The following is a 26,173-nucleotide window of genomic DNA, read 5'->3' on the forward strand; positions in this document are numbered from 1 at the left end:
TTATGTTACTCAGTAAGAATCACTCTTTGAAAACTGTTACTCAAATGCCTTTTTAATCATTAGGCTCCTCCTCTTCACTTCAAAGATGCATTCATTTCACCTGATCACTGAAGAAACTTCATTATATTTTTGTACCCATACACTATATATAGCGATGGTTCTGAAAGTATGGTCTCTGGATTAGCAAGCAGAATCATCAGCATCACCTGGGAATTATCAGAAATGCAAATTTTCAGGTCCTGCCCAAGATCCAGTGAATCAGACACTGAGGGGATGGGACCTAGCAATCTGTGTTTTGATAAGCCCAGGTGATTCTGATGCATGTGGAATGATGATATATGTGAAAGTTCGGTCTTTTGGTCTCCACAGAACTGGAGACCAAAAGAATTCCATTTTTAAAGAGTCTTTTTTTTTTTTTTTTTTTGAGATGGGGTTCTCACTCTGTCACCCAGGCTAGAGTGCAGTGGCGCGATCTTAGCTCACGGCAACCTCTGCTTCCCAGGCTCAAGTGATCCTCCCACCTCAGCCTCCCAAATAGCTGGGACCACAGGCCCATGCCACCATACCCACCTAATTTTTTATATTTTTGGTAGAGACAGGGTTTTGCTACGTTGCTCAGGCTGGTCTCGAACTCCTGAGCTCAAGCAATCTGTCTGCTTTGGCCTCCCAAGTGCTGGGATTACAGGTGTGAGCCATCGCTCCCGGCCTTCCGCTTTTTAAAGAGTATTTTAACACAAAGACCTACCAGGAATGAATTCTTAGAATTTGCCTTTGCCCCAGAACTTCAGGTAACAGCTGGCTTAATTAGTCTCCAAACACAGGGAGATACTTGGAAGTATGAGGAAAAAATACTTGCTTACTTCAATACACAATGGTTTCATTTGAGCCTTTAACCCAAGTAAGGCATCCAGAGTCTCCTTTCTTACCTAAATATCACTGCAAGGCGATCTAAGAACACTGTGGGATCTGAGGATATGCCATTGCTGGGCTCTTGAGACAACAGCTGAAGAGACAAAAGGACATTAACACCCAATTGTCACATGTACAAATCTACAGCCAACACTGCAACATACATCAACCTTTGTCTCAATCCCTGCTTATTTCCTTATACAAAGTCCTAAAAGTATATAAAGTCCTAAAAGTTACTCAAATGGTGCAAATTTTAATTTATATTGTCAAATTATTTTCCTCCATCTTATTGCATCCTGGCCAAGACTACATATTGCTACATTTTACTGTCTGATCACTGAGGAGTAGAAAACAGTATCATTTGATTTTTTCCCATTTACTTTAATTATTATTATTATATATTACATAATATAGATTGTATATATGTTATGTTACACAATATGTAAAAGATTATATATTTAGCTTTATATTAAAAAGTTTTAAAATTATTATAGCTTTGTAATATATTTTAAGCAAATTGTCTCTTACTCTTCTTTCCTAAAATTTCTTAGATACTCCCATTAGTAAATCATCAGAGATGAACTACAGAATTATTTTATCAAGTTCTAAAAATCCCATTGGTATGTCTAAAGTTATTGCACTATAAATATAACTGGAGAAGAGTTGACATCTTTAAAATATCCTTTAAGGAAACATGGTAGGTTCTGGCGTTGATTGCTAACTTGAATGAATTCTTTTCCCATTACATTTTCTAACTGATGATTACCAATGTAAACTAAAAATAAAATCCTAAGTCTCCCACCAACTGAACAGGCCCCTCCTATTGCCACGGGGACTCCAGAGAAAACTTAAAAACTGAGCTCTCAGCCATGATGGAAAGGGAGGTCAGATATGTTTTGTTATACTCCCTATCTTTCGGAGTTTAGGGGCAAGTGGCCAGCGTTAATGTTAAATGGAGATTATAAGACCGATTGAAGACCTTTTTTTTTTTTCTCTTTTTGAGATGGAATCTTGCTCTGCCACCCAGGATGGAGTACAATGGCGCGATTTCGGTTCACTGCAACTTCCGCCTCCCAGGTTCAAGTGATTCTCCCGCCTCAGCCTCCCGAGTAGCTGAGATTACAAGTGTGCGTCACCACACCTGGCTAATTTTTTGTATTTTTAGTAGAGACCAGGGTTTCACCATGTTGGTCAGACTTTAACTCCTGACCTCAAATGATCCACCTGCCTAGGCCTCCAAAATGCTGGGATTACTGAGCCACGACACCCGGCTGATCAAAGACTCCTTTACCAAATTATAAACAAGATCTGAGGCCACACAAAGCAAGAGTTAAGTCACATCTATAGCCCATCAATCTTATTAAACTGTCAGAGTTATGGCTGACTCTGACATAGCACCCTTAACTTAAACATTCCTTTCTGCTAGCTCCAAGCTTTTTGTTCCTTTAACCAACTGCAGATTAAAGAATCTCTGAATCCACTTATGACTTTCAAGCCCCCACTTCAAGACAGCCCATCTTTTTAGATTAAACCAATGTATACCTTCCATATTTTGATTTATGTATTTGCCTGTAACTCCTACATCCCTGAAGTGTATAAAACCAAACCATAATCCCACCACCTCAAGCACACTTTCTGAGAACTCCTCGAGACTGGGTTTCCCTGGGCTGTGGTCACTCATACTGGCTCAGGACAAACCTCTTTAAAACATTTTATAAAATTTGGTTTTTCTGTTAACACTGATATAATGAGAATCTACTAATTCTGAAATACTTATTTATTGTATGCAGCTACTTTGATTACATTATTAATTTTAATAAATTCTTAGTGCATTTTCTTGGATTTTCTAGGTAGACAAAAGATCTGTAAATAAGTAATTTCATCTTTTCATTTTTAACATGTAAACATCTTATATTTGTTTCACACCTTCCTTAATTGGACTTACCTTTTTCAATGCCATAACCTGAACAGAACATAGTTCACTAAGACATTCGGTAATCTTATCCAAAGGTAATCGGGCTAGGACAAGTGCTGTCCCTGAAAAACAAAGGAAGATACAAATGAAAAATAAACGCTGAATTGAGGTAACTCAACTGGTCTACATCATATGAGTGACCAGAAAAAGCGAACTGGTTTGGTTCCATTCTTTTAAAAAGATCAGCATTGTTTTTTAAAATGACAACACTTTGTTATTTACAGTTGTTTTTTCTTTATTTGGCTCAGAAGGCTAAGACTGATTAACACTTACAACTGAAGTTAATATTTGTCAAAGACTTTTAAAATCTCCTTCACAAAGCCAATGGCAAAGCTATTTTAAAATGTATACCACAGTGTAATGTTTCTCAGACTTCCCAGAGATTCTGATTTAGTGGGTCAAAGAGAGTCTTTATTTTTGATAAATACTTTCAGCAATTCTTATCACAAGAGAAATTCTGACATAATGGTTTTAGAAGAATGGGCTGAAATTAGAGACTTTACTCTTACACCATAACACTCTCTGTGAGGTTATAAGAGACATTTTCTTTGGGCTTCAGTTTCTTTATGAAATAAGTGACTCGAGCAGCAAAGTAACAGTTAAATTTGCCTTTCTTACATTTAAAAAAAAATAGTTACAAAAGCCTCCTACCCCCTTCTTTTTCCCTCCTAAACAAATCTTGACTTAGAACTCCAATAAAATAAGTTAAAAAGAAAAACCGAAAGAGGCAGTTAGGTTCAAGGGGAGACAGAAGGTCCAGACCCTTCCTACTCAGCCTCCCTCTTGCTGCAATCTCCATTCTATCCCCACCAACTGCTGAAACACCTTCCCCAAATCCAAAGGATTACATATTAGCCTAGGTCCCTTCTAGGTCAAAAAACACCTTGAATATAAATGTTTTCATTTCCTGAAGTTTCATTCAACAGAAGAGTAATTTATCCCTAAATCTTCAAATCTGAATTAAAAAACAGAGTGAATCTTCTTGGCCATCTATAAGCCATAGATGAGTTAGACTTTTCTTTAAAACTAGGAGGGAAAAGCCTAATTTCAGCATGATTTTCCTTTTAATTAATTCCTATAGAAAAGTATGTTACTTTAAAAAGTTTTCAGCCAGGCATGGTGGCTCATGCCTGGTATCTCAGCACTTTGGGAGGCCAAGGCAGGAGGATCACTTGAAGCCATGAGTTCAAGACCAGCCTGGGCTATATAGCAAGACCCTGTCTCTATTAAAAATGTAAAAAATCAGCTGAGCATAGTGGTGTGCACCTGTAGTCCTTGCCACTTGGGAAGCTGAGACACGAGGGTCACTTGAGTCTAGGGGTTCAAAGTTACAGTGAGCTATGATCATGCCACTGCATCCCAGCTTGGCAACAAGCAAGACCCTGTCTCTAAAATAAATAAATAAATAAAAATTGAAAACCATTTTCTACATCTATTAGATACCACTGAAAATTGGGAGGCCACATTGTACTATAGGTTAGACCTCACTTCAATATCAAGGTTAAATTCCACTAGAAAATGACAATATTTGAATCTGATTTATCTGTGCCTATGAAGGGAAACAACAAAAACCCCAGGTACAAAAAGAAAATCTCATATAAAAAAGCACAGTCACACTAGCTGGTAAGGAATCTGGTCATATGAATAACAAAGGACAGAAGTCACAAATAAGGCCATCCACTCTTGCCAAGGCTAATTGTTTAACAAGTCACAGAGGCTTAGAAGATATCACACAGGTTATTTTACCCAATCTTTTAATATACCTCAATCTCTCTAATTTACCAGTGATAAGAATTTCATTACCTCACAGGGCACCCCAATCTGTGTTCAGAAAGTATGGTTAAGTGTTTTCTTCCTAGAGCCAGTATATGCTTCCCTATAAATGGCTGACAAGCGACTACTCATAAAATAAATATGATCCTTCTTTTATAAGACCATCTTTCAAATATTTAAAAATAGCCACCATGCTTAAAGGCTGTTCTAAGTCTTTTCCCCTAGCCTTAATATCTCTAGTTCTTCTATTAAGTCCGAGCCTCATCACAATGGCTGTTTGCCTCTGGATAGACAATCACTGAGTATAAGCTGATCAGTAATGGTTAAAGGCTGCTAAGAGACCAGGACTCCTGATTTCTACTCATGGCACTGATCCATGTATACTACCTTTCAACTCCCACTTACCTCTTTGGTATGGCAATGCTTCTTTGGTCTCCCTTTTTATTCTTCCAACTTAAAAAGCAGTTTAAGTTGAATATGTTGTCTCTACCCAAATCTAGGTCGGTGCTATATATACTGCAAGTAGTATTAATTAATTATATAGGCTTAAGATAGTCCAAGAAAAGAATGCATGTACATATATGTCAACACTATCCCCTCTGGTGGAAAAGCCATCTTCCTCATCTTATAAATTCTTAAACACTAAGTACATTGCAACTGAAAAACTGGGATATGACAGATGTAAGATTATCCCAAGTAGTGGCTTTGAGGTGACTATTAGTGGTTAACATCAAGTAAATACCTTTTAGCAAGCCCACAGCAGCTTCTGGAGACAACAGGAAGGAATCAAGGGAGCGGGCAATCTCCAGGAGTCCATTAAAGTGCTGAGCCATGTGATCTCGGCAGACAGAGCAAATGTTATGAATGGCTTTGGCTGCAGCAGAAGCCAGGGGCTTTTCACACAGGCCTTTCATCAAATAGCCCAACACAGGGTCTAAGAAGAAAAGCAAAGCAGAGATTACATACCTGAAACTAAAGGAAAACGTCTAGTTTATTAGAACAGAGGTATACTTGCTTTTCTTTTTTTAAAGCAAAAGAACCCTTTTAAAAAGTGAAATGTGTTCAGAACCACAATAAATAAAACACATAAAAATGGAGCTGATCTCACTTACATATTGTCAACAGGCCCTGAGACCCATCTATTTCATCTTCCATTTCTTCCCTCAGGGCAGTCAACGTAACTCCCAGGGATTCACAGAGCAGTTCATAAACCACTGACTTAAGAGCATATATGGCAACCCAGGTATTAAGAATATGGCAATGTAAGAAAGAATGCAAAGCTCAGGGAGTTACAATTACACTGAGAGATGAATTACTTGGTAAAACAGCCTATATGAATCAGGACAAGGACAGCTGTCTAAAGCTGAAACTTATATACTTGCTTCTTTCTAGTTACCAAAGGCCTTAAAAATAGGCAGATGAATCTTTAGCACTTCTAGATGAATTCACTATGTTTTAATTTTACCAAATATAAGTGCTCCAAGAAAGTTTATTATAAAGTTGAATTTCTATAGAGCTAATTCTACTCATCTTTTTATTTTCTTTTATAAAAATCAGAATTTTTTTCTATAGGAGAAAAACCTTAGAAAAACCATATATTGTTTTTGGGGACAGAGCCTCACTCTGTCCCACAGGCTGGAGTACAGTGGTACGATTTCAGCTCACTACAACCTCCATCTCACGGGTTCAAGCAATTATCCTGCCTCGGCCTCCTGAGTAGCTGGGACTACAGGCATGCGTCAAGCCCGGCTAATTTTTGTATTTTTAGTAGAGACGATTGTTTCACCACGTTGGCCAGGCTGGTCTCAAACTCCTGGCCTCAAGTGATACACCTACCTCAGCCTCCCAAAGTGCTGGGGTTACCACTGTAAGCCACCATGCCTGGGCAAAAAACCATGTATTGTTAAAGGTCATTGTGAGTACTTTATATTGACCTTGTAGCAAACTGTGAAAAAGTGGAAAGAATCAAAAGAATAACATCTTTTATCTTCTTTTTTTTTGAGATGGAGTCTCGCTCAGTCACCCAGGCTGGAGTGCAGTGGTGCAATCTCGGCTCACTGCAACCTCCGCCTCCCAGGTTCAAGTGATTCTCCCTGCCTCAGCCTCCTGACTAGCTGGGATTACAAGCATGCGCCACCAAGCCCAGCTAATTTTCCTGTATTTTTAGTAGAGACAGGGTTTCGCCTGTTGGTCAGGTTGGTCTCGAACTCTTGAACTCAGATGATCCTGTCGCCTCAGCCTCCCAAAGTGCTGGAATTACAGGTGTGAGCCACCATGCCTGGCCAATAATAATGTCTTAAAGCCCATTTAAAACCATTATGTCCATTTCCAGTCTAATGATCAATACAATGCCCAAACTCAGCACAATCTGCCTACCTCCACCAAAAAGAAAAAAACAAAACCAAAACCCCACCCTGTTTAGTCTAGGAATCAAAAGACCTAGAATCTAGAACCCAGCCCAAGCAACTCTAATAATATAGACTTCTGTGATTCCCAAATTGGGTATTTGTGGTTTTGACTATTCTGAGTATGAACATACAGCAATCTGTCTACTGCTGAGGCACAAATCTGAATGAGATACTGCAAGGTGGCACTGAATGATAAATCTTTTGATAAGAGTCTGCAAGTCAACCTAGATTTGCTGCTTTCTGGACATTAACTGAAGGTATTAAAACAAACAAATCTACTATGTTTCTTGGTGGAAAAATGGTTCAGAAAAGAAAGCCAAATGTTGAGCCAGATAAAGTGCAGAAATCTAAGAACTAAAAAACAGCCATTTTGAAATCACTTGGAAATAGTATGTTGGGCCAGGTGTGTAATCCTAGCACTTTGGGAGGCTGAGGCGGGCAGATTACTTGTGGTCAGGAGTTCGAGACCAGCCTGCCCAACATAGCAAAACCCTGTCTCCACTAAAAATACAAAAATTAGTGCGCATGGTGGCATGCACTTGTAATCCCAGCTACTTGGGAGGCTGAGGCAGGAGAATCACTTGAACCTGGGAGGTGGAGGTTGCAGTGAGCTGAGATCAGGCCTCTGCATTTCAGCCTGGGCAACAGAGCGAGACTCCATCTCAAAACAACAAAAAACAAAAACAAAAACAAAAAAAAAAAAGAAATAGTACGTTGAACTTAGAAAGCAGCTCAGTGTATAGAAACAAAGAACACATTCACTCTTTTTAGCATGTGTTTCAGTCAGTAAAAACAGATGTATAAAATAAAATCAAGTAAAAAAGGCGATAATAAAGATATACACAGGAAACACATCAAACTTAATGATATAATACTAATCACAAATTTTGGCATTCCTAAAATTCTCAGAATGCATCCCTCTTAAATGTTAGGGCTTGATATATATTACCCTGGAAAAGTCATTTCGTCTCTTTGGGCCTCAGTTTCCTTGTCTATAAAATGAGGAGGTTAGAATAAATCATTTCTAACTTTACCTTCAATTCTAAAGTTGTTACTTACGATCTTTAGTTATTTTTTCAAGTCAATAAGGACAGCCAGAGGTTATATAACAGTCTTCATTTTAATTTGCAGTTACTTAGTTTTGAATAATTCTTGGCTTTTAAATGGAGCATGTATTACAAGTGAAAAATTATCTCCTTTGCTTTGGTCCTTTAGTAGCTTCTAGTATGTTAAAACTGTAAGAGATTCTGATTAGCTCAAGCATATGCCAAAGACTAACAGAGATAGAAATGTTCATGCTTAAACAGAGTACTAGAAGCAAACTGTTCACTGTTTCCCTATCTGTAGATCTAATCTTTCAAAGGTCCTTGTCCCAGATCAGATTATAAATGTTATATCAAATAAGCACTAACTTACAACATATTGTTTACTCTCAGTTTCTATAAACACTCCGTGTTAAAAAAACAGAAAGGAAAACACATGCAAAAGTAAAAGATGAGAAGAAAAATCAGAAAAATGACAAGTTAGAAGTAGCAGAGGAGAGAGATTACACATACCAAGGAACTGAGGATTTCGATCAACGACTTCACTCATCTCTCCAACCAATTCAATGCTGGTGTATCGCACAGCCGTATGTACAGTCTCCGGGAGGCGGACAACTCCTTCTAGGACTTCCACAAGTGTTGGATTGTTTTCCCTGAGTACAGGCGGTAAGTACTCACAGTTACTGATTTCAGAGGTTATATTCTGGCCAAATAACAGGCTGTGATGACACACAGCATTGCTAAAGGGCTTCTTTCTAAACAATCATTAAGATAAAAGTACTTGGTATTTGTTATGAAAGATTTTCAAATCCTCAAAAAAGAGGAAAACATAGAAATGAAAGATATTGTTTCAGGAAAAGCATACTGCTCCTTAATCTTCTGAATGCCAGTAAAGTGTCTAAAGACACATCAAGCTATCGAATGCAGGCTCTTTAAATTGGAGAGGCAGACATTTACTGTGGATGAATGTATTCTTCTAAAGAATCTATTTTATTTAGTCCTATAGCTGCAGCACCTAGAACAGTGCCTGGCACATAGTGGGCACTCAATAAATATTGCTGAATGGCTAAACAGATGAATGAATAATTCTCATAGACCATTCTCTGTTGTTATGCTCCAAAAGATTTCTTATGGCTGGATATTGGAAACTTTAAGAACAGGTAAGTATGGGTAGCCAGCTCACTAACTGAAAGAACAAGAAAATAAGCTGCAGTAATAGATTAAGTTGCCCCGATTTGGAACATGAGGGAAAATTAAAGTTAACCAAACACTTTCCATAGCTCCATGAGTTTATCTGTTCCCTCTCCTCCCTCTGTCCCCCACAAAATATACTGGCTAAAGGCCTTTTGAGCAGAGTGGAGGATGCCCCCAAAGTGGCAGAACTTAATCCAGAAATGAAAGATGTTTAAAATGTCAATAATATCCTGGATTACAGCAAGACCACCCTCTGCTAATAAACTAGTCTATTAAGTCCTTTTATATGCACTAAAAAATTATAATCATGCAGTTGGCTTGAAATGCATATAAACAAAAAAAATATCGAATCTCTCATTTATGCCTTATGTTTCCTAGGGACACTAAGTCAATTAATGAAGACTATCTAGCCATCATTTTTCAAACCAAGACATATTAGTTAGAATATTAATGATTTTAATAATCTTCAGACTTGTCACAGAAGGTTCAAAATGACACCAAAATTGGTTTAAGAGTAAATAGTGTGGTACATAATTAAGGACCAGGACTTCTTAATAGAGAAAAACAAACCTATTTGACCTCCTTGAATATTTACTGGATTAGAAACAGTATGCCACTGACGAGGCCCTGAAAGGCAGCTAAGAAAGAAGCACTGTGCTTTTTATAAATATCTGCCTTAACCATCTCTCCAATCAAGACTGAATACAGAGCTTGACTGCAGGTATCAGGTCACAATTCAGCGTGGCAGATATTAACATCAATTTATATACTCATGGCACAAAGCAAATTTTGTCTCTAGGGCTTCGTGTCATAAATAGAATTTCTATGCAATTAGAAGTAAAATTTGAATAATTTGAAATTTTTCAATGGCAATAACAAAAACAGTAATTGCCCTTTAGATCTGGCTCTTTTAGGTGAAAAGGTGCCTATGCCTTGCCTCTCTGAAACAATGTAATTAATTTTGTAGGAATAACTTACCCAAGGTCACAAAAGCAGGAAACCCAAATTAGTGTCTATTCAATTGCTTTTAAGCAAGTATCAACAATTAAACAGTCTAACAAATTCTTTACCATACCAACTTTCACAAGGGAGCCTCAGTTGGAAAAATAAATCAGCATTCTATTCCTAGCATCAAGAATAAAATAATTTCAACTCTAGGAAATGCTGTTAAAACATGGTATCAGCAATTCAGGCTACCCTGGACTAGACTCTAGAAGTCAGAAGACTAGACGGCACAACAGAAGTAAGAAGTTCTAAAAGTCTCCAGGTATATACCACATAAGAAAAAAAAAATAGTGTCATTTTCCTTCCTCTTGATATTTAGAGTTCCCAGCAAAAGACTTATGAGACACTCACGGATCAACACTCTTTGCTATAGCAGCCATGATAAAGAGAACCGCTTCTGTCACCTCCCAGGGTGGGTTGCCTTCTTTCAGAGTAGAATATAACTAGAGAAGAAGAGGTGGATTATGGATCCATTAAAAGGAAAACAGAATGCCAAAACAAACAAAACAAAAAATCCAGTTAAAGTAAATCCTACTCCTTGTTTCTAAATCTAATTACCTCTCAAGCCAGACGAGAATATTATTTTCACTTTTTTACATCATCACTAACTAGGAGTAACTATTTTAATATTTGAAATAAACCCATTTAGACCCCCAAGAGTTTATCAAAATTATCATCTGCCCCCAGAAAATGACTACTATGAGAAAAACAAAACACAGTACATGAGTGTCTTCTCCTGGTCCTGATAATAACTGATAAATACATAAACACACTTAAAATAGAGACACAATGTAAATCCTCTATATATGTATTGGCTTTACATTTCTATTGTTTTAACTACTTGTCTGCATCAACACTGGTAGTACAGACTGAATTCCTAAAAAGCAGCTGTTTAGAAGCACCTATCACAATACTGTATCCAAGCAGAATTAATTTTTTTAAAAAAGGTACACCTAGCAGAATACTCAGAGATGTTCTGGTCCACAATTTCCCAGATTATATCCACCTACAGAACGTGACTAAATAATATTTTTATAGTGAAATAACAGACACTGCTAGGAAAGGCAAAATTAAACAGCTCTCTTATTATACAACTTCACAGAGCCTTTAATATACTATTTATACCATTTCCCAATTTTAATTAATGATATAACTTTTTTTTTGGCAAAAAACATCTCATGGGGTTGGTGTTCCACAGACTATATCTTGAACAACATTGATAATTTACATAAATTTGTAAATTAAGTCAAAGGATTGAGAAGATCAAAGGATTTCTCAAAGCCATAGAGCTAAAGAGAGAAGAGCTGAAATCTGAGCAGAGATCATCTGGCTAAGATCCAGGGATCTCACGTAAGTGGCTTTCTAAGAATCCTCAGCTCTTCATAGATGGGTCAATAAGCATGCTTTGCTTAATATAATGAAAATAGTTATACTTTTATTAATACTTTTTGGATCGTATTACGCCCAAATATACAAAAAATGACTGAGTTACCAAAAAAAAAAATTTAGTTTAGTTTAGTATTGCTGTGACAAAGCTTCCAAAGTAGTATTTCAGAGCTCATTAGAATATAATCCAGCAATATGAAAACTGCCTGAAATTATACTAATGTTAAGTGATATGGAATGATGATTATTGTAACCTTATGAGGTAAAATGTTACTCAATGATTGCCAGGAAAACCTCTGGACTATGAATCTTCTACTCTAGCATAGTCACCTCTGGGATGAAACTGCACAGGAATCTAACCATAAGTGTGGACAAAGATAATGCCAAATAACTACAAGAGTTACCAGGAGTTGGTACGTAATTACTAAAGCAGAAACACTTGCCTATTGTTCCTGGCTAGGTCCAAATTCCCTATAAGTATCCTAGAGGCTTTAATGCTTATCTATGATCTTCTATTCCAGCTGTACAAGTGGAACAGCAATCAGTGCAAGCATACAGAGTAAACCATAATCAAATCATCCATGAACTGCAACTGACTTGTAAAATGTTAAATAAACATAGCTACTATATGCCAGGCAGTGTGCTAGGCACTTGCGTATCTATTATCTCATTCAGCCACTAAAATTGAAGAAATAAGATAGAACATTCACAGAAGACACAGAAGTGAATACAATTAAGGTGACCAGTAAAACTGGAAACAATCTCCAAATAGGCTTACCTGAGCAAAACACTCCATAGACCCTATCAAGAAAATCAAGTCCTTTACCAGGTCTGATACCCTCATCCGAAACTCCCCGAAGTCATCAGTCTCCTCAGGAACCCCCTCCTAAAATAACAAATCAGATAACATTTGCTTTAAACTCACTGCGGCTTTCAATGACCTCTATAAAATCAAGAAGAAGAAAAAAACCATTAAGTAGTCAAGTTTCAATGAACAAAAGTTGCCTAAATCACGAGGGTATTTTATTTTAGACAGAGGGTTTCCCAAATTGTGAGGTATGCCAAGTCAAGACAACCTATTCTCTGCTTTTACCAGGAGAAACTATTTGGTTTGTGTGTGTGTTTGGTATTTTATTTTTATTTTTTTGAGACAGAGGCCCACTCTGTCACCCAGGCTGGAGTGCAGTGGTACGATCTCTGCTCACTGCAACCTCCGCCTCCCAGGTAACTGGGATTACAGACACAAGCCACCACACCCGACTAATTTTTGTATTTTTAGTAGAGACAGGGTTTTACCATGTTGGCCAGGCTGGTCTCGATCTCCTGACCTCAAGTCAGCTGCCCACCTCGGCCTCCCAAAGTGTTAGCCACCGTGAGCCGGCGTGCCCTGCTGTGTTTTGTATTTCTAAGCTACAGCTTGTTTTGTTGTCGGAAAAATGTGGTTTGGGGAGAGTGAGAAGTGACCTGGAAGAAGTAGTAAATTAAGTGATAAGCCTATCTAGAGAAGGTCAGCTCTTTAGTGCCAAAAAAACTGAAGATTTATGTTTCAAGATCTACCAAAATCAACCACTGTCACAATAACTTCACACAGAAAATATACTTTTTATTTTTGAGACAAGGTCTCACTCTGTCACCCAGGCTGGAGTGCAGTGACATGATCTCGGCTCACTGCAGCCTTGACCTCCTGGGCTTAAGCAATCCTCCCACCTCAGCCACCGAGCAGCTGGGACTATAGGCATGCACCACCACGCCTGGCTAATTTTTATATTTTTTGTAGAGTTGAGGTTTTGCCATGTTGCCCAGGCTGGTCTCAAACTCCTGAGCTCAAGCGATCTGTCCGCCTTGCCCTCCCAAAGTGCTAGGATTATAGGCATGAGCCACGTGCCTGGCCTCAATTAATTTTTAAAATTTTTTTGTAGAGGTAAGGTCTCACTATATTACCCAGGCTGGTCTCAAACTCCTGGGTTCAAGTGATCCTCCTGCCTTGGCCTTCCAAAGTGCTGGGATTACACATGTGAGCCCAGCCCGGAATTTTAAACTTAAAAAAACATTTCATGTAGGTGGACAGATACAAAAAACAAGCATAGTAAAATATGAATAGTGGAATTTAGGTGGTAGGTATACAGATGTTCTCTATGACATTATTTATGTTTGCTGTGCATTTGAAATTTGTCATTAAAAAATTTAAAGATCATTTATATTCCATGGTTTCCTATTCCAAACACTTCTGTATCTTTCCTATTCTGACACACTTCTGTAAATAAACAAAGAGTTACCAATTATAAGATGGTTAAAGGCATGTACGAGAATCTTGGGCCCAAACACCTAGGAAAAGCCCTTAGTACTATTGAGAATTGCTAATCTAGTTGAAGCTCCTTGCTTTAAGATGAAGAAATTAAGGTGAAGGAATGAGGAGGAAACGATGGCTATCTCAGGTGAGATAATGGCTAACATTATAAAGCACTATACACTTACAAGTGTAAGAAATTACTCGCAAGGGAAATGGTGGCACAGAATTAGCAAAGGCAAAAAAGGGATCAAGTACAGAGCCATTTAAACCAAAGGGGCCCTGCTTTATACATCAGGCTTCCAAGTAAAATGTGGTTGAAGACAGGAGTCTTTATTTTATTTTTTTGAGACTGAGTCTTGCTCTACTGCCCAGGCTGGAGTGCAGTGGTGCAATCTCGGCTCACTGCAACCTCCACCTCCTGGGTTCAAGTGATTCTCCTGCCTCAGCCTCCTGAGTAGCTGGGATTACAGGAACCTGCCACCATGCCCAGCTAATTTTTGTATTTTTAGTAGAGATGGGGTTTTGCCATGTTGGCCAGGCTGGTCTCAAATTCCTGACCTCAAGTGATCCACCCGCCTCGGCCTCCCAAAGTGCTGGGATTACAGGCATGAGCCACCACGCCCAGTTGGATTCTTCACTTTAAAAAACAGCGGGGGTGGGTGCAGTTTGAAAACCACTAGACTAAATCATGACTAAGGTTGTGTGGAGATACAAAATACCGTGACTCAAACACAATACTAATATTAAAATTAAGAGAATAGCATGTGGGATTTAATTGTAAGCAATAAAACTTACTGCAGGTCCTAGATTAAAGGACAGATTCAACCAACAGGATGAAATCAATGTGGCAAAATTTGAAGAGACTAAGCATGACGTTTGAAGAGTTTTCTAATAAACTAATATTTCTAGTATTTTTTTCTAAGCAAATAGATTTCTATATTCTTTTAAACTATAAAATCAGTATAAATAAAATTTTTAAAATGTGTATGTTCATGGGCAAAATCATATACACAAATATTTCACTTTTGTATTAGTTTTCATCTAACCACTTATTTTCTACTATTTAATAAAAGTACAAAATTTTGGCCAGGCGCGGTGGCTCACACCTGTAATATCTCAGCACTTTGGGAGGCCGAGGTGGGTGGATCACAAGGTCAGAAGATCAAGACCATCCTGGCTAACATGGTGAAACCCCGTCTCTACTAAATACACAAATAATTAGCCTGGCATGGTGGCGGGTGCCTGTAATCCCAGCTACTCGGGAGGCTGAGACAGGAGAATGGCGTGAACCCAGGAGGCAGAGTTTGCAGTGAGCAGAGATCGCGCCACTGCACTCCAGCCTGGGTGACAGAGCAAGACTCCATCTCAAAAAAAAAAAAGAGTACATAATTTTACATTCTGATTTTTCTCTTACCATATCATCATTTCACTACCTTTTAATTGCTGCATCAAGTTGCTAAATCATAACTCTTCTTATATAATTCATATAACTCTTGTTATACTGCTGTACATGGGTTTATAACTTTTACTTTTACAGATAACATTTTGTATATAAAATAGCTGTTTTTCCTTCTGCAAATTTAAGATATATTCCCAGGAAAAGAATTACTGGTTTAGCTAGAGTGTTTTTTTTTCCTAAATAGACCTAACAGATTATACTGGTACTCACTTCTTCAGTATAAGCTGTAGAGTGACAAAACCTGCCAATCCTCCCACCTCAGCTTCCTGAGTAGCTAGGACTACAGGCGTGTGCCACCAGGCCCGGCTAATTTTCTTTTATTTCTTTTTGTAGAGACAGGGGTTTCCCTATGTTGCCCAGGCTGGTCTTGAACTCCTGGGCTCTAACGATCCATCCGCCTTGGCCTCCCAAAGTGCTGGACTACAGGCATGAGCCAGGGTGCCCAGCCAGGTTTATTATCTATCTTTTCAGTTCCTTTTCAAGTTGGCACTGACAAGAGGAAGAAATTAAGATTTGAAGAGGTAGAGAAGGGAACTTACATGGTCTGGTTCCAGCTGGCAGTGTCGAGCCAAGGCATGAAGCAGCCTCTGAATGTAAGCTTTGAAGATGCCATGAATAACTTCATCGTTAGTTTTGTACAAATGCTCCCCTAGTCGGTACCAAAAGTTAAATGAAATTTCTACTACCTGTTAGGTTAAAAGAGATGATTTATTTGAACGGGAAAGGAATAGAATAAGAAGACATTTTATTATCACCACGACAATATAGGAAGAAAGATATATTTTTAAATAATATGAGTGGAGCCAGTTAAGAAGTCACCTTTTCTCCAGCAGATTTACTATTATCTCCCCAAATTGTCTTCCCATGTTAGGCCCAAATCTCCATTTAGAATGACTGGCTTTACATTCCATTTAGTCCTGAGGTAATGCCTCCAAAAGTATACTAAATTTTGAATTTAGAGAAAACGATAACAGACATGGAAGTCTTTATTTATTTTTTAGAGATGGAGTTTCATTCTGTTGCCCCAGATAGAGTGCAGTGGAACGAACACAGTTCACTGCTGCCTCAAACTCCTGGGCTCAAGCGATCCTCCTGCCTCAGCCTCCCAAGTAGCTGGGACTACAGGTACACACCACCAAGCTCAGCTAATTTTTTTTTTTTTTTTTTTTTCAGTAGAAACAGGGCCTTGCCATCTTGCCCAGGATGGTTTTGAACTCCTGCCCTCAAGTAATCCTCCCACCTAGGTCTCCCAAAGTGCTGGGACTACAGGCATGAGCCACCGAATAGTTTTATTTTATTTAAAACAAATTTCAGCCAGGCGCGAAACACCATCTCTAAAAAAATACAAAAATTAGCCAGGCATGTAGGTGGCACATGCCTGTATTCCCAGCTACTCAGGAGGCTGAGGTTGGAGGATCACCTAAGCCCAGGAGGCTGAGGCTACAGTGAGCCGTGATCGCACCACAGCATTCCAGCCTGGGCAACAGAGTGAGACCCTGTCTCAAAAGATATATATATTTTCTTTAGAGACAGGGTCGCCTAGGCTGGAGCGCAGTGGCACAATCATGGCTCACTGCAGCCTTGAACTTCTGGGCTGAAGCGATCCTTCCACACAGCCTCCTGAGTAGCTAGGAGGACTACAGGCGCTTGCCACCATGTCTGGCTAATTTTTAAAATTTTCTGTAGCGACAGGGTCTTGCTCTGCCATCTAGGTTGGAGTACAGTGGTGTAATCATGGCTCACTGTAGCCTCAAACTCCTGGGCTCAAATGATCCTCCCATTCAGCCTCCTGAGTAGCTGGGATGAGAAGTGTGCACCACCACACCCGGCTAATTTTTAAAATTTTCTATAGAGACAAGGTCTTGCTTTGTTGCCCAGGCTGGTCTCGAACTCCTGGGCTCAAGCAATCCTCCCACCTCAGCCTCCAAAAGTGTTAAGAGGTATGAACCTCATTAGAGGTATGAACCACTGTGCCCAGCCAGAAGTCTTTTTATTTTTATTTATTTATTTTTTTTTTGAGATGGAGTCTCGCTCTGTCACCCAGGCTGGAGTACAGTGGCGCGATCTTGGCTCACTGCAACTTCCACCTCCTGGGTTCAAGTGATTCTCCTGCCTCAGCCTCCTGAGTAGCTGGGATTACAGGAGCGCAATTTTTGTATTTTTAGTAAAGATGGGGTTTCACCATCTTGGCTCACTGCAACTTCCACCTCCTGGGTTCAAGTGATTCTCCTGCCTCAGCCTCCTGAGTAGCTGGGATTACAGGTGCACACCATCACCCCAGCTAATTTTTGTATTTTTAGTAAAGATGGGGTTTCACCATGTTGGTCAGGCTGGTCTTGAACTCCTGACCTTATGATCTGCCCACCTCGGCCTCCCAAGGTGCTGACAGGCGTGAGCCACTGTGCCCGGCCAGAAGTCTTTTTTAAAGTACTTTTCTGAAAATTCTGAAATCATTTCATTGAATGTTTGCGATTAGAACACTTCTTACTTGGCAAACCATCTGTAACTCCTGAACATAACTGATTCAGCTTCATGTCACTTTTATTCACCTGTTTCCTTGAGTGTGAGAGAAAGGGAGAAAAAGCCTGGGATTTTACTCGTAGCCTCTTTTCCATATGGTACTGTTTAAAGGAGTGATAGGACCACTGTGCCTAAGGCACAGTAAGAGGATCCCTACCATCCTTTTCCCATCAAGGATCCAAAACAGAGCTATTTAAAACAATGCCCAACTTGGGAGCACTTCTTTCTCACTTTTTTTTTTTTGAGATGGAGTTTTGCTCGTCGCCCAGGCTGGAGTGCAGTGGCCTGATCTCAGCTCACTACAACCTCTGCCTCCCAGGTTCAAGCAATTCTCCTGCCTCAGCCTCCCAAGTAGCTGGGATATTACAGGTGTGAGCCACCACGCCCGACTAATTTTGTATTTTTAGTGGAGGCAGGGTTTCACCACGTTGGCCAGGCTGGTCTCAAACTCCTGAACTCAGGTGATCCACCCACCTCGGCCTCCCAAAATGTTGGGATTACAGGCGTGAGCCACCAAGCCCGACCCTTTCTCATTTCTTATACTATAAAGAGGTAAAACTTCTCGAATAAATGAGATTTTAAAAAATCTAGCAAACCTCGGTAGGTAGGGTGTCAAGGATTCTGAATGACAGAGACCCTTAAGTCCTTTCAATCCCTTTGTCATTCTCATCCATCATTTGGAGAAAAATTGGGGGTGTTAAGACTTGCGGAAGTATAGTTAGAATTTGGTGTTTTTTAGCTGTAAAGCTCTAGAGAATAAGTCAAGCTAGACAAGGGGTTCATTGGAAAGGCTTGCTTTCTAACAAGTTCCTTGAGGGGCCTACAACAGCCCAGTCAACCGGGTAAGAAAACAGAAATGGACACAATGCAGAAACCCAAATATAATTTTTTTTAAAATTCCAAAACAGACGAAATCACATTAATTAAAAACAAGACTGTAATTTCTCAACAATAAAAATCTGGGCACGAGGTAATGAAATATAGATAATATGCAGCACACAACTTGGAGAATAATGGCCTTTGAATAGCATAAACACTACCTCATATTGAGGATGTCCTGCACAGATAAGAAGCAGCTCCAGAGTTCGAAGGTCCCCAAGACCTTGGCCTGGAGTACAAACAATTTTTTCAAGAAAAGTTTCACATAGTTCAGTGAAAATACGGCAGTAATTCAGAACTCTGTAGAAGACAGGGGAATGAGAACAACGAGTCAGAAATCTGGATATTATAAGTATATACAGGCACAGTTAATCAAATAAATAAAAGGTTCCTCAGTCTAAGGGACATCTAGTGATTATTTACTATGCTGTATCACAATCCCCATAACAGACACCTTTACCTAGATCATACACTCCTACACAAATGACTTGTCAGTTCAAATTCTCAATTATTAAAACATTTGAATAAAAATTCCCATCAAATCACACTTGATATTTTAAAATTTGTCTCTAATTTTTAAAGCCTTACCTTTCTATGGTAATTCTAGAAACCCTGCACCCAATTTGCCACTCTAGGTTCAGAAGAGCATAGTAGAGCATCTTTAGGAAGCACTATCTGTACTTTACAGAATCACTGAGAATCACAAATGACAGATGAATAATAAAAAGTGACTTAAAAGAATGACCAGACTGTAGGTAAACCCAGGGCTCCAGACTTAAACAATTACTCACTTGTCTAAATCTTCACGTGCCACAGCCATATGATAGGCAGTCTCCAATGTCAGCACTCCCTGAAAAAGTTGCATGGCTAATGGCAAGTTAGTCTCCACATTCTCAATGGCATAGAGAGCTGAGCATACACAGTCCGAAGCAGCTTCATGTAGGTTAGATGAGGTCTTATCCTGTTGCTGGGGAGGTAGCAGGAATAGAGAAGCAAGAAGTATGATCACTAAGGAGTGATCTACAGTTGGCCCTGCACAGCCTAGGGTTCAACCAACCATCGATAGAAAATATTCAAAATATAAGTAAATAATAATACAATGAAAAACACAAATTTAAAAATTACCCTATAACAACTATTTACATAGTATTTACATTGTATTAGGTATTATAAGTAATTTAGAGGTGATTTAGAGTATATGGGAAGATGTGGGTAGGTTATATGCAAATACTGCACCATTTTATATAAGGGACTTGGGCATCTGCGTCTCTTGGAAACTGTGCACAGAGGGGCAGGGGTAGTGGGTGGTCCTGGAACCAATCCTTTGAGGATAGTGATGGATAAGTATAATAGGAAAACAATTAGAGCCTCTTTCTTTCTTTCAATTATAGCCTCTTTCTGAACACGTACTTTAAATGTGTAACAGTTAAGTCATAGCCTTCCATGAGACAACATCCATCAATCTTCCCAATCCCATTTCTATTTCCTTACATGTCAAGCAAATCAGCCTTTCTGTCCCTAAGCCATGGTCATATCATTTCTAATCTCCATGTTCTTGTTCACACCAGCCCCTCCAAATGGAAAGCCATGTGTTCCCTACCCTATTCTAGTGTGTGAAAATCTTTTCCATCCTTTTTCTGATACTCAAGTACTACCTAAAATGAAAGGGCTCAACAAGTATCAAAGACACATACCTAAACACATTATTGTGAAATTTCAGAATACCAGAGTTAAACAAAGGTCTGTAAAATTTCAGGGGAAGAGAGAAGGAGGTAATAGTAAGGAGCAGAAATCAGAGTTCTCCGACTTTTCATTAACAATGATGCATGCTAGTAAAGGAGAGCAAGGCCTTTGAAATTTTGAAGGAAAATAATATTCAACCTACAACTTAATACCTAGCTGAGCCATCAATCAAGATTGAAAGCAAAATAAAAACAGTTCTCAGGTATGCAAAAATTCCAAGTTTACTTTCCATTATGTCTTTTCTGAAGAAGTTATTTGAGGGGGTTTGAGAAACAGCTAACCTAATCCAGAAAGCACAGTAAAGACAAGTCCCAAGATGACAGGGAGTAGATCTAAAGAACAACTGATGCAAATCAGAGCAGATGAAAAGGTCTAAGAAGGGAATCCTCCCGGGTTTCTAGTGAAGAGAGTACAGTTGAGAGGTTGAATACACTTAGTAAGGGCGTATTAGTCTTCCTTGAATAATTTTTTAAAAAGGATATTTAAAATCTCCAGTGGGACAAAAAGCTATATAAGCAGGTTTGGGAGAGCCCAAAGATGCAAATTATTCATTAGGTATTCTTAGATTGAATAGTGGGTTCAAAGATTCTCATTATATTACCAAGTTATAAAAAGTCAGTGTTCGAGCTGGGCATGGTGGCTCACACCTGTAATCCCAGCACTTTGGGAGGCCGAGGTGGGCAGATGACAAGGGCAGGAGATCGAGACCATCCTGGCTAACGCAGTGAAACCCTGTCTCTACTAAAAACACAAAAAATTGTCCGGGCGCAGTGGCTCATGCCTGTAATCCCAGCACTTTGGGAGGCCGAGGCCAGCGGATCACAAGGTCAGGAGATTGAGACTACGGTGAAACCCCGTCTCTACTAAAAATACAAAAAATTAGCCAGGCGTGGTGGCGGGTTCCTGTAGTCCCAGCTACTCAGGAGGCTGAGGCAAGAGAATGGCATGAACCCAGGAGGCGGAGCTTGCAGTGAGCCGAGATGGCGCCACTGCACTCCAGCCTGGGCGACAGAGTGAGACTCATTATCAAAATAAAAAAAAATTAAAAAAAAAAATTAGCTGGGTGTGGTGGCACACACCTGTAGTCCCAGCTACTCAGGAGGCTGAAGCAGGAGAATCATTTGAACCCAGAGGGCAAAGGTTGCCGTGAGCTGAGATTGCGCCACTGCACTCCAGCCTGGGCGACAGAGGGAGACTCTGTCTCAAAAATAAATAAATAAATAAATAAATAAATAAATAGTAAGTGTTCATACTTATTCTTTTGTATATATGAAGTATTTTAATTTTTAAGTTTTTTTTTTTTTTTTTTTTTTTAAGAGCTGTTGGGGGCAAGTTGTACAAGAAAGTCATGGTCCAAACATCAAAATAAAATGTGACATGGGCCAGGTGTGGTGGCTCACATCTGTAATCCCAGTGCTTTGGGAGGCTGAGGTGGGAGAACTGCTTGAGGCCGGTTCAAGACTAGCCTGGGCAATAAAGAGAGACCCTGTCTCTAGAAAAAATTAAAAATTAGCCAGGCATGGTGGCACATGCCTATATCCCAGCTACTTGGGAGGCTGAGGCAGGAAGATTGCTTGAAGCCAGGAGTTTGAGACTACAGTGAGCTACAATCATGCCAATGGAGCTACTCCAGTCTGGACGACAGGGAGACACCCTGACTCCCTGTGACACTCCCCCCAAAAAGAAAAAAAGTAGCATGATTTTAAACCACTGAATGAATGTAAAAATGAGAATATATTTTACCCTGACTCTAGATAAACACTCTTACTAGTGACAGATGGGTCCTGACACTGGATCAGTAGAGGAGATAATATAATCCTGGCATACTAATTAACTTCTTCCTTACTCCAATTCCAATTCCCAGAAATTACCACTGTTAAGTTTGAAGTGTATTCTACACGGTCCTCCATTTATATGTAATCACATGTACATTTTTTAAACAAAAGTGGGACATGACTTTATTTACAGTGATTACTCTTCACACTATTTGTTGAGGTGATAATAAATATTATCATTATTGAGGAAGGATACCAACATACATGGAGACAGACAATGGCAAGCAAAACAATGATTGGCATCCTAATTTTCCTAAGACTTAGCTTCTGATGCAAAAATGACACAGAAATACACTACCAATGACATGCCAAATGTCTCCTTGAAAAATGTCTTTCTTTTCTTTAATTCACAGTGGCATCAATCTAGCATCATGGTATTATCTTCTAAGTAATAGCGCATCGGCATACATTCACAATACATGCAGCTTCCATACTAATATATTTTCATTGAAGGAAACCCTCCAGCAGAAAGAGACAGTTTTTCATGTTTCCAAAGACCCCTTCAATAATATTTATGCTTGAGATAATGTTATGTTTCTTGTTCTAAAATGTAATCTTATTCTAATCACTCCCTGACTCCTATCTACCAAGACTATATTACTAGGCACTGCTACTTTCAAAGCTTAAAGAAGAAACACACAAGTATATAAAAAAGACATTAGTACTTATTCTACTAATCTCAAAAACCCAAATCCATTTTGCACGTACAATGTTTAATCTCAACTACAAAGATAATATCTTAATCTATAATTGTCTCTAGATGCACTAAACATAATTTTTAATTCTTCCTGTTCTGTTTTTCCTAAACTTGTGATGCACACATAATTATATCATGGAAATGTCTAGGATTCAATGACCATTATTGAAATACATAATTTTATATTTTTAAAACAAGGAAAAAGATACCAATGGTTATTTGGATTTTAATATGTAAATCATGTATCAACATATAAGATTGTTTTCCTCTTAAACATAACTATATCCTATTAGGAGTATTAAAACTGATACTTCTAATTTGGTACCTCGTAGCAAGGAAGGAACATTGCTGCATTCTTAATACACACCTTCCAGTTACTGTGCAAAAATTTAAAAACATTGTTATGTCCCAGCAGGTTAGTTACGAAAAGTGATTGGCAGAAATACTTTGATAAATAAGGTCATTACTTACCAAAACCTCAAAAAGGAGTGCTAGTAATTTATTGTTAGCCATGAAGTTACTGTCCAAAACTCCCAAGTTAAACCAACTTCCCAAACAGCGAAAAACCTTCATAAGCATTTTCTCATCTGTTCCTGCTTTTTCTACACAGGTCATCTGAATAGGGAAAAAAACTTAAAATGAATAATGTTAATCTATATATTTAAACCATTATTTCAATCACCTTACAAGTATAATAATGAGAAGGATGGCAATAAAACAGCCAATGGTTAAAAGTGCTTTTTAAGTTTAAGTGTCACTATTTTTTTTTCCTTTTAAGAGAGAGGGTCTTGCTACATTGCCCAGGCAGGACTACAGGCATATGCCACTGCATCCAGCTAGGCACCACTGTTCTAAATACTACTAATCTACTTAATCCCCGAAATGGTTTCGTTCTTCTTCTATGTCCCCACCCAAATCTCATGTCAAATTGTAATCCCCAGTGTTGGAGGAGGGTTCTGCTGGGAGGTGACTGAATCATGGGAGTGAACATCCCCCTTGCTGTTCTTGTGTTAGAGTTCTCACGAGATCTGGTTGTTTCAAAGTGTGTAGCACCTCCCCCTCCTCTCTTTCCTGCCGGCCGTGTGAAGATGTGTCTGCTTCCCCTTCACCTTCCACCATGATTGTTAAGTTTCCTAAGGCCTCCCTAGAAGCAGAAGCCTGTACAGCCCACAGAACCATAAGCTGATTAAACCTCTTTTCTTTATAAATTACCCAGTTTCAGGTATTTCTTTTCTTTTCTTTTCTTTTTTTTTTTTTTTTTTTTTAGATGGAGTCTTGCTCTGCGGCCCAGGCTGGAGTGCAGTGACACAATCTCGGCTCACTGCAACCTCCACCTCCCTGGGTCAAGCAATTCCCCTGCCTCAGCCTCCCAAGTGGCTGGGATTACAGATGCACATCACCACACCCAGCTAATTTTTTTGTATCTTTAGTAGACACTGGGTTTCACCATGTTGGCCAGACTGGTCTCAAACTCTCAAACTCCTGACCTCAGGCAATCCGCCCACCTCGGCCTCCCAAGGTGCTGGGATTACAGGCATGAGCCACTGAGCCCAGCCTCAGGTATTTCTTTATAGCAGCATGAGACTGGACTAACACAATCCCCAAATACAACTTTATAGGTAGCTACTATTATTGTCTCTACTTTCTCAATGGGAAAACTGAAGTACAGAGAGGTTACAGACTTACCCAAGTTGTTTCAGAAATAACTTACTAGTTCATTAGTTCTCACTTCTGCATTAAGGTTTATTATCCAAAAAATTATTTTACAAGTAATTTACTTATTTATATACCTGGTTGATATAGAATAGATAATAAGCTAGAGTAAGCTAGGCATACTACTGTATATTTCCATAAGAAAAGCTAATGTTTCAGCTTTGGCAATAGAATAATAAACATGTCATCCCACAGAAAGTGATACTACTATAAATACTGTAAAAGAGATAAAACAGAATTAGACTAAAACTCAATGTTTCTCCTTGTAGTCTGTTTCTGTGACATATATTTTTTCCAAAGTAAAATGTAATGCATCTTTTTCTAGACAAAGAATGTTTCAAAAAAGCTCTTGCAAGCAATGAGTTAGAAATACAGGAAATATTAACAGCATGGGGAAACAGAATCATCTATCACACATGAACCAACTATTTTACTAGTTTTAAGTATGTCAGCTTGAAGTATACATCATTTGTAATGAATAACATCAGAACTTGATTGCTAACTAAATGCAGACTCACTTCCACTCATTTTCATTTATTGTGCATATTGCATTATATATGCTTGTTGGAAAAAGGTGGAGTTGCAGCTAACTTGCAGAGAAATTAACCACATAACTATGAGTATACACATAAGTTTACGTCTAGGATATAGACTTCTGAGACATCTGTCACTATCTAAAGCCACAAGAGGCACACAGTAAATATCCAAGTATTTATAGAAGGAAGAATGGCAGGGGCCAGGCGCGGTGGCTCACGTCTGTAATCCCAGCACTTTGGGAGGCCGAGGTGGGTGGATCACAAGGTCAGGAGTTTGAGACTAGCCTAACCAACATGGTGAAACCCCGTCTCTACTAAAAATACAAAAATTAGCCAGGTGTGGTGGCACGCGCCTGTAATCCTAGCTACTCGGGAGGCTGGGGCAGGAGAACTGCTTGAATCCGGGATGCAGAGGTTGCAGTGAGCTGAGACTGCGCCATGGCACTCCAGCCTGGGCGACAGAGCAAGACTCTGTCTGAAAAAAAAAGAAGGAAGAATGGCAGGAAAGGAAAGAACTGAGAGCCCTTGCTTTAGAGGGGAAAGTATTTGTAAAAAGTCATCATAGGCTGCATGCAGTGGCTCACACCTGTAATCCCAGCACTTTGGGAGGCTGAGGTGGGAGGATCGCTTGAGCCCAGGAGTTCTAGACTAATCTGAGCAACAAAGTTAAGACCCTGTCTCTACAAAAAAATTAAAAAATAAAACAACATTTTAAAAGTCACCAGAAAACACACTAGATGAGATGAGAAAATGTCACAAATATGGTTCTGGCCCCATTAAGTTCTTCTAGTTACTTTTTACTCAAGAC

General features: G+C 39.1%; 1 protein-coding gene across 3 annotated transcripts in view; it reads right to left on the reverse strand.

Annotated features, from left to right (window-relative positions):
• The window catches only part of TNPO3 (transportin 3), a 98,669-nt gene that overhangs the window by 26,688 nt on the left and 45,808 nt on the right, over nt 1-26,173 (reverse strand). For all 3 annotated transcript variants that reach the window (XM_054497233.2, XM_054497234.2, XM_054497235.2), the window contains exons 5-14: nt 23,588-23,731; nt 19,633-19,808; nt 19,003-19,141; nt 15,982-16,128; nt 12,472-12,579; nt 10,659-10,750; nt 8,622-8,761; nt 5,400-5,591; nt 2,855-2,946; nt 927-1,003 (exon numbers count right to left, since the gene is read on the reverse strand). In XM_054497233.2, the coding sequence (XP_054353208.1) occupies nt 927-1,003; nt 2,855-2,946; nt 5,400-5,591; nt 8,622-8,761; nt 10,659-10,750; nt 12,472-12,579; nt 15,982-16,128; nt 19,003-19,141; nt 19,633-19,808; nt 23,588-23,731 (1,307 nt within the window). The remainder of the gene's footprint in view (nt 1-926; nt 1,004-2,854; nt 2,947-5,399; nt 5,592-8,621; nt 8,762-10,658; nt 10,751-12,471; nt 12,580-15,981; nt 16,129-19,002; nt 19,142-19,632; nt 19,809-23,587; nt 23,732-26,173) is intronic.

This window comes from Pongo pygmaeus, chromosome 6 (genome assembly GCF_028885625.2).
Source record: "Pongo pygmaeus isolate AG05252 chromosome 6, NHGRI_mPonPyg2-v2.0_pri, whole genome shotgun sequence".
Lineage (NCBI taxonomy): Eukaryota > Metazoa > Chordata > Mammalia > Primates > Hominidae > Pongo > Pongo pygmaeus.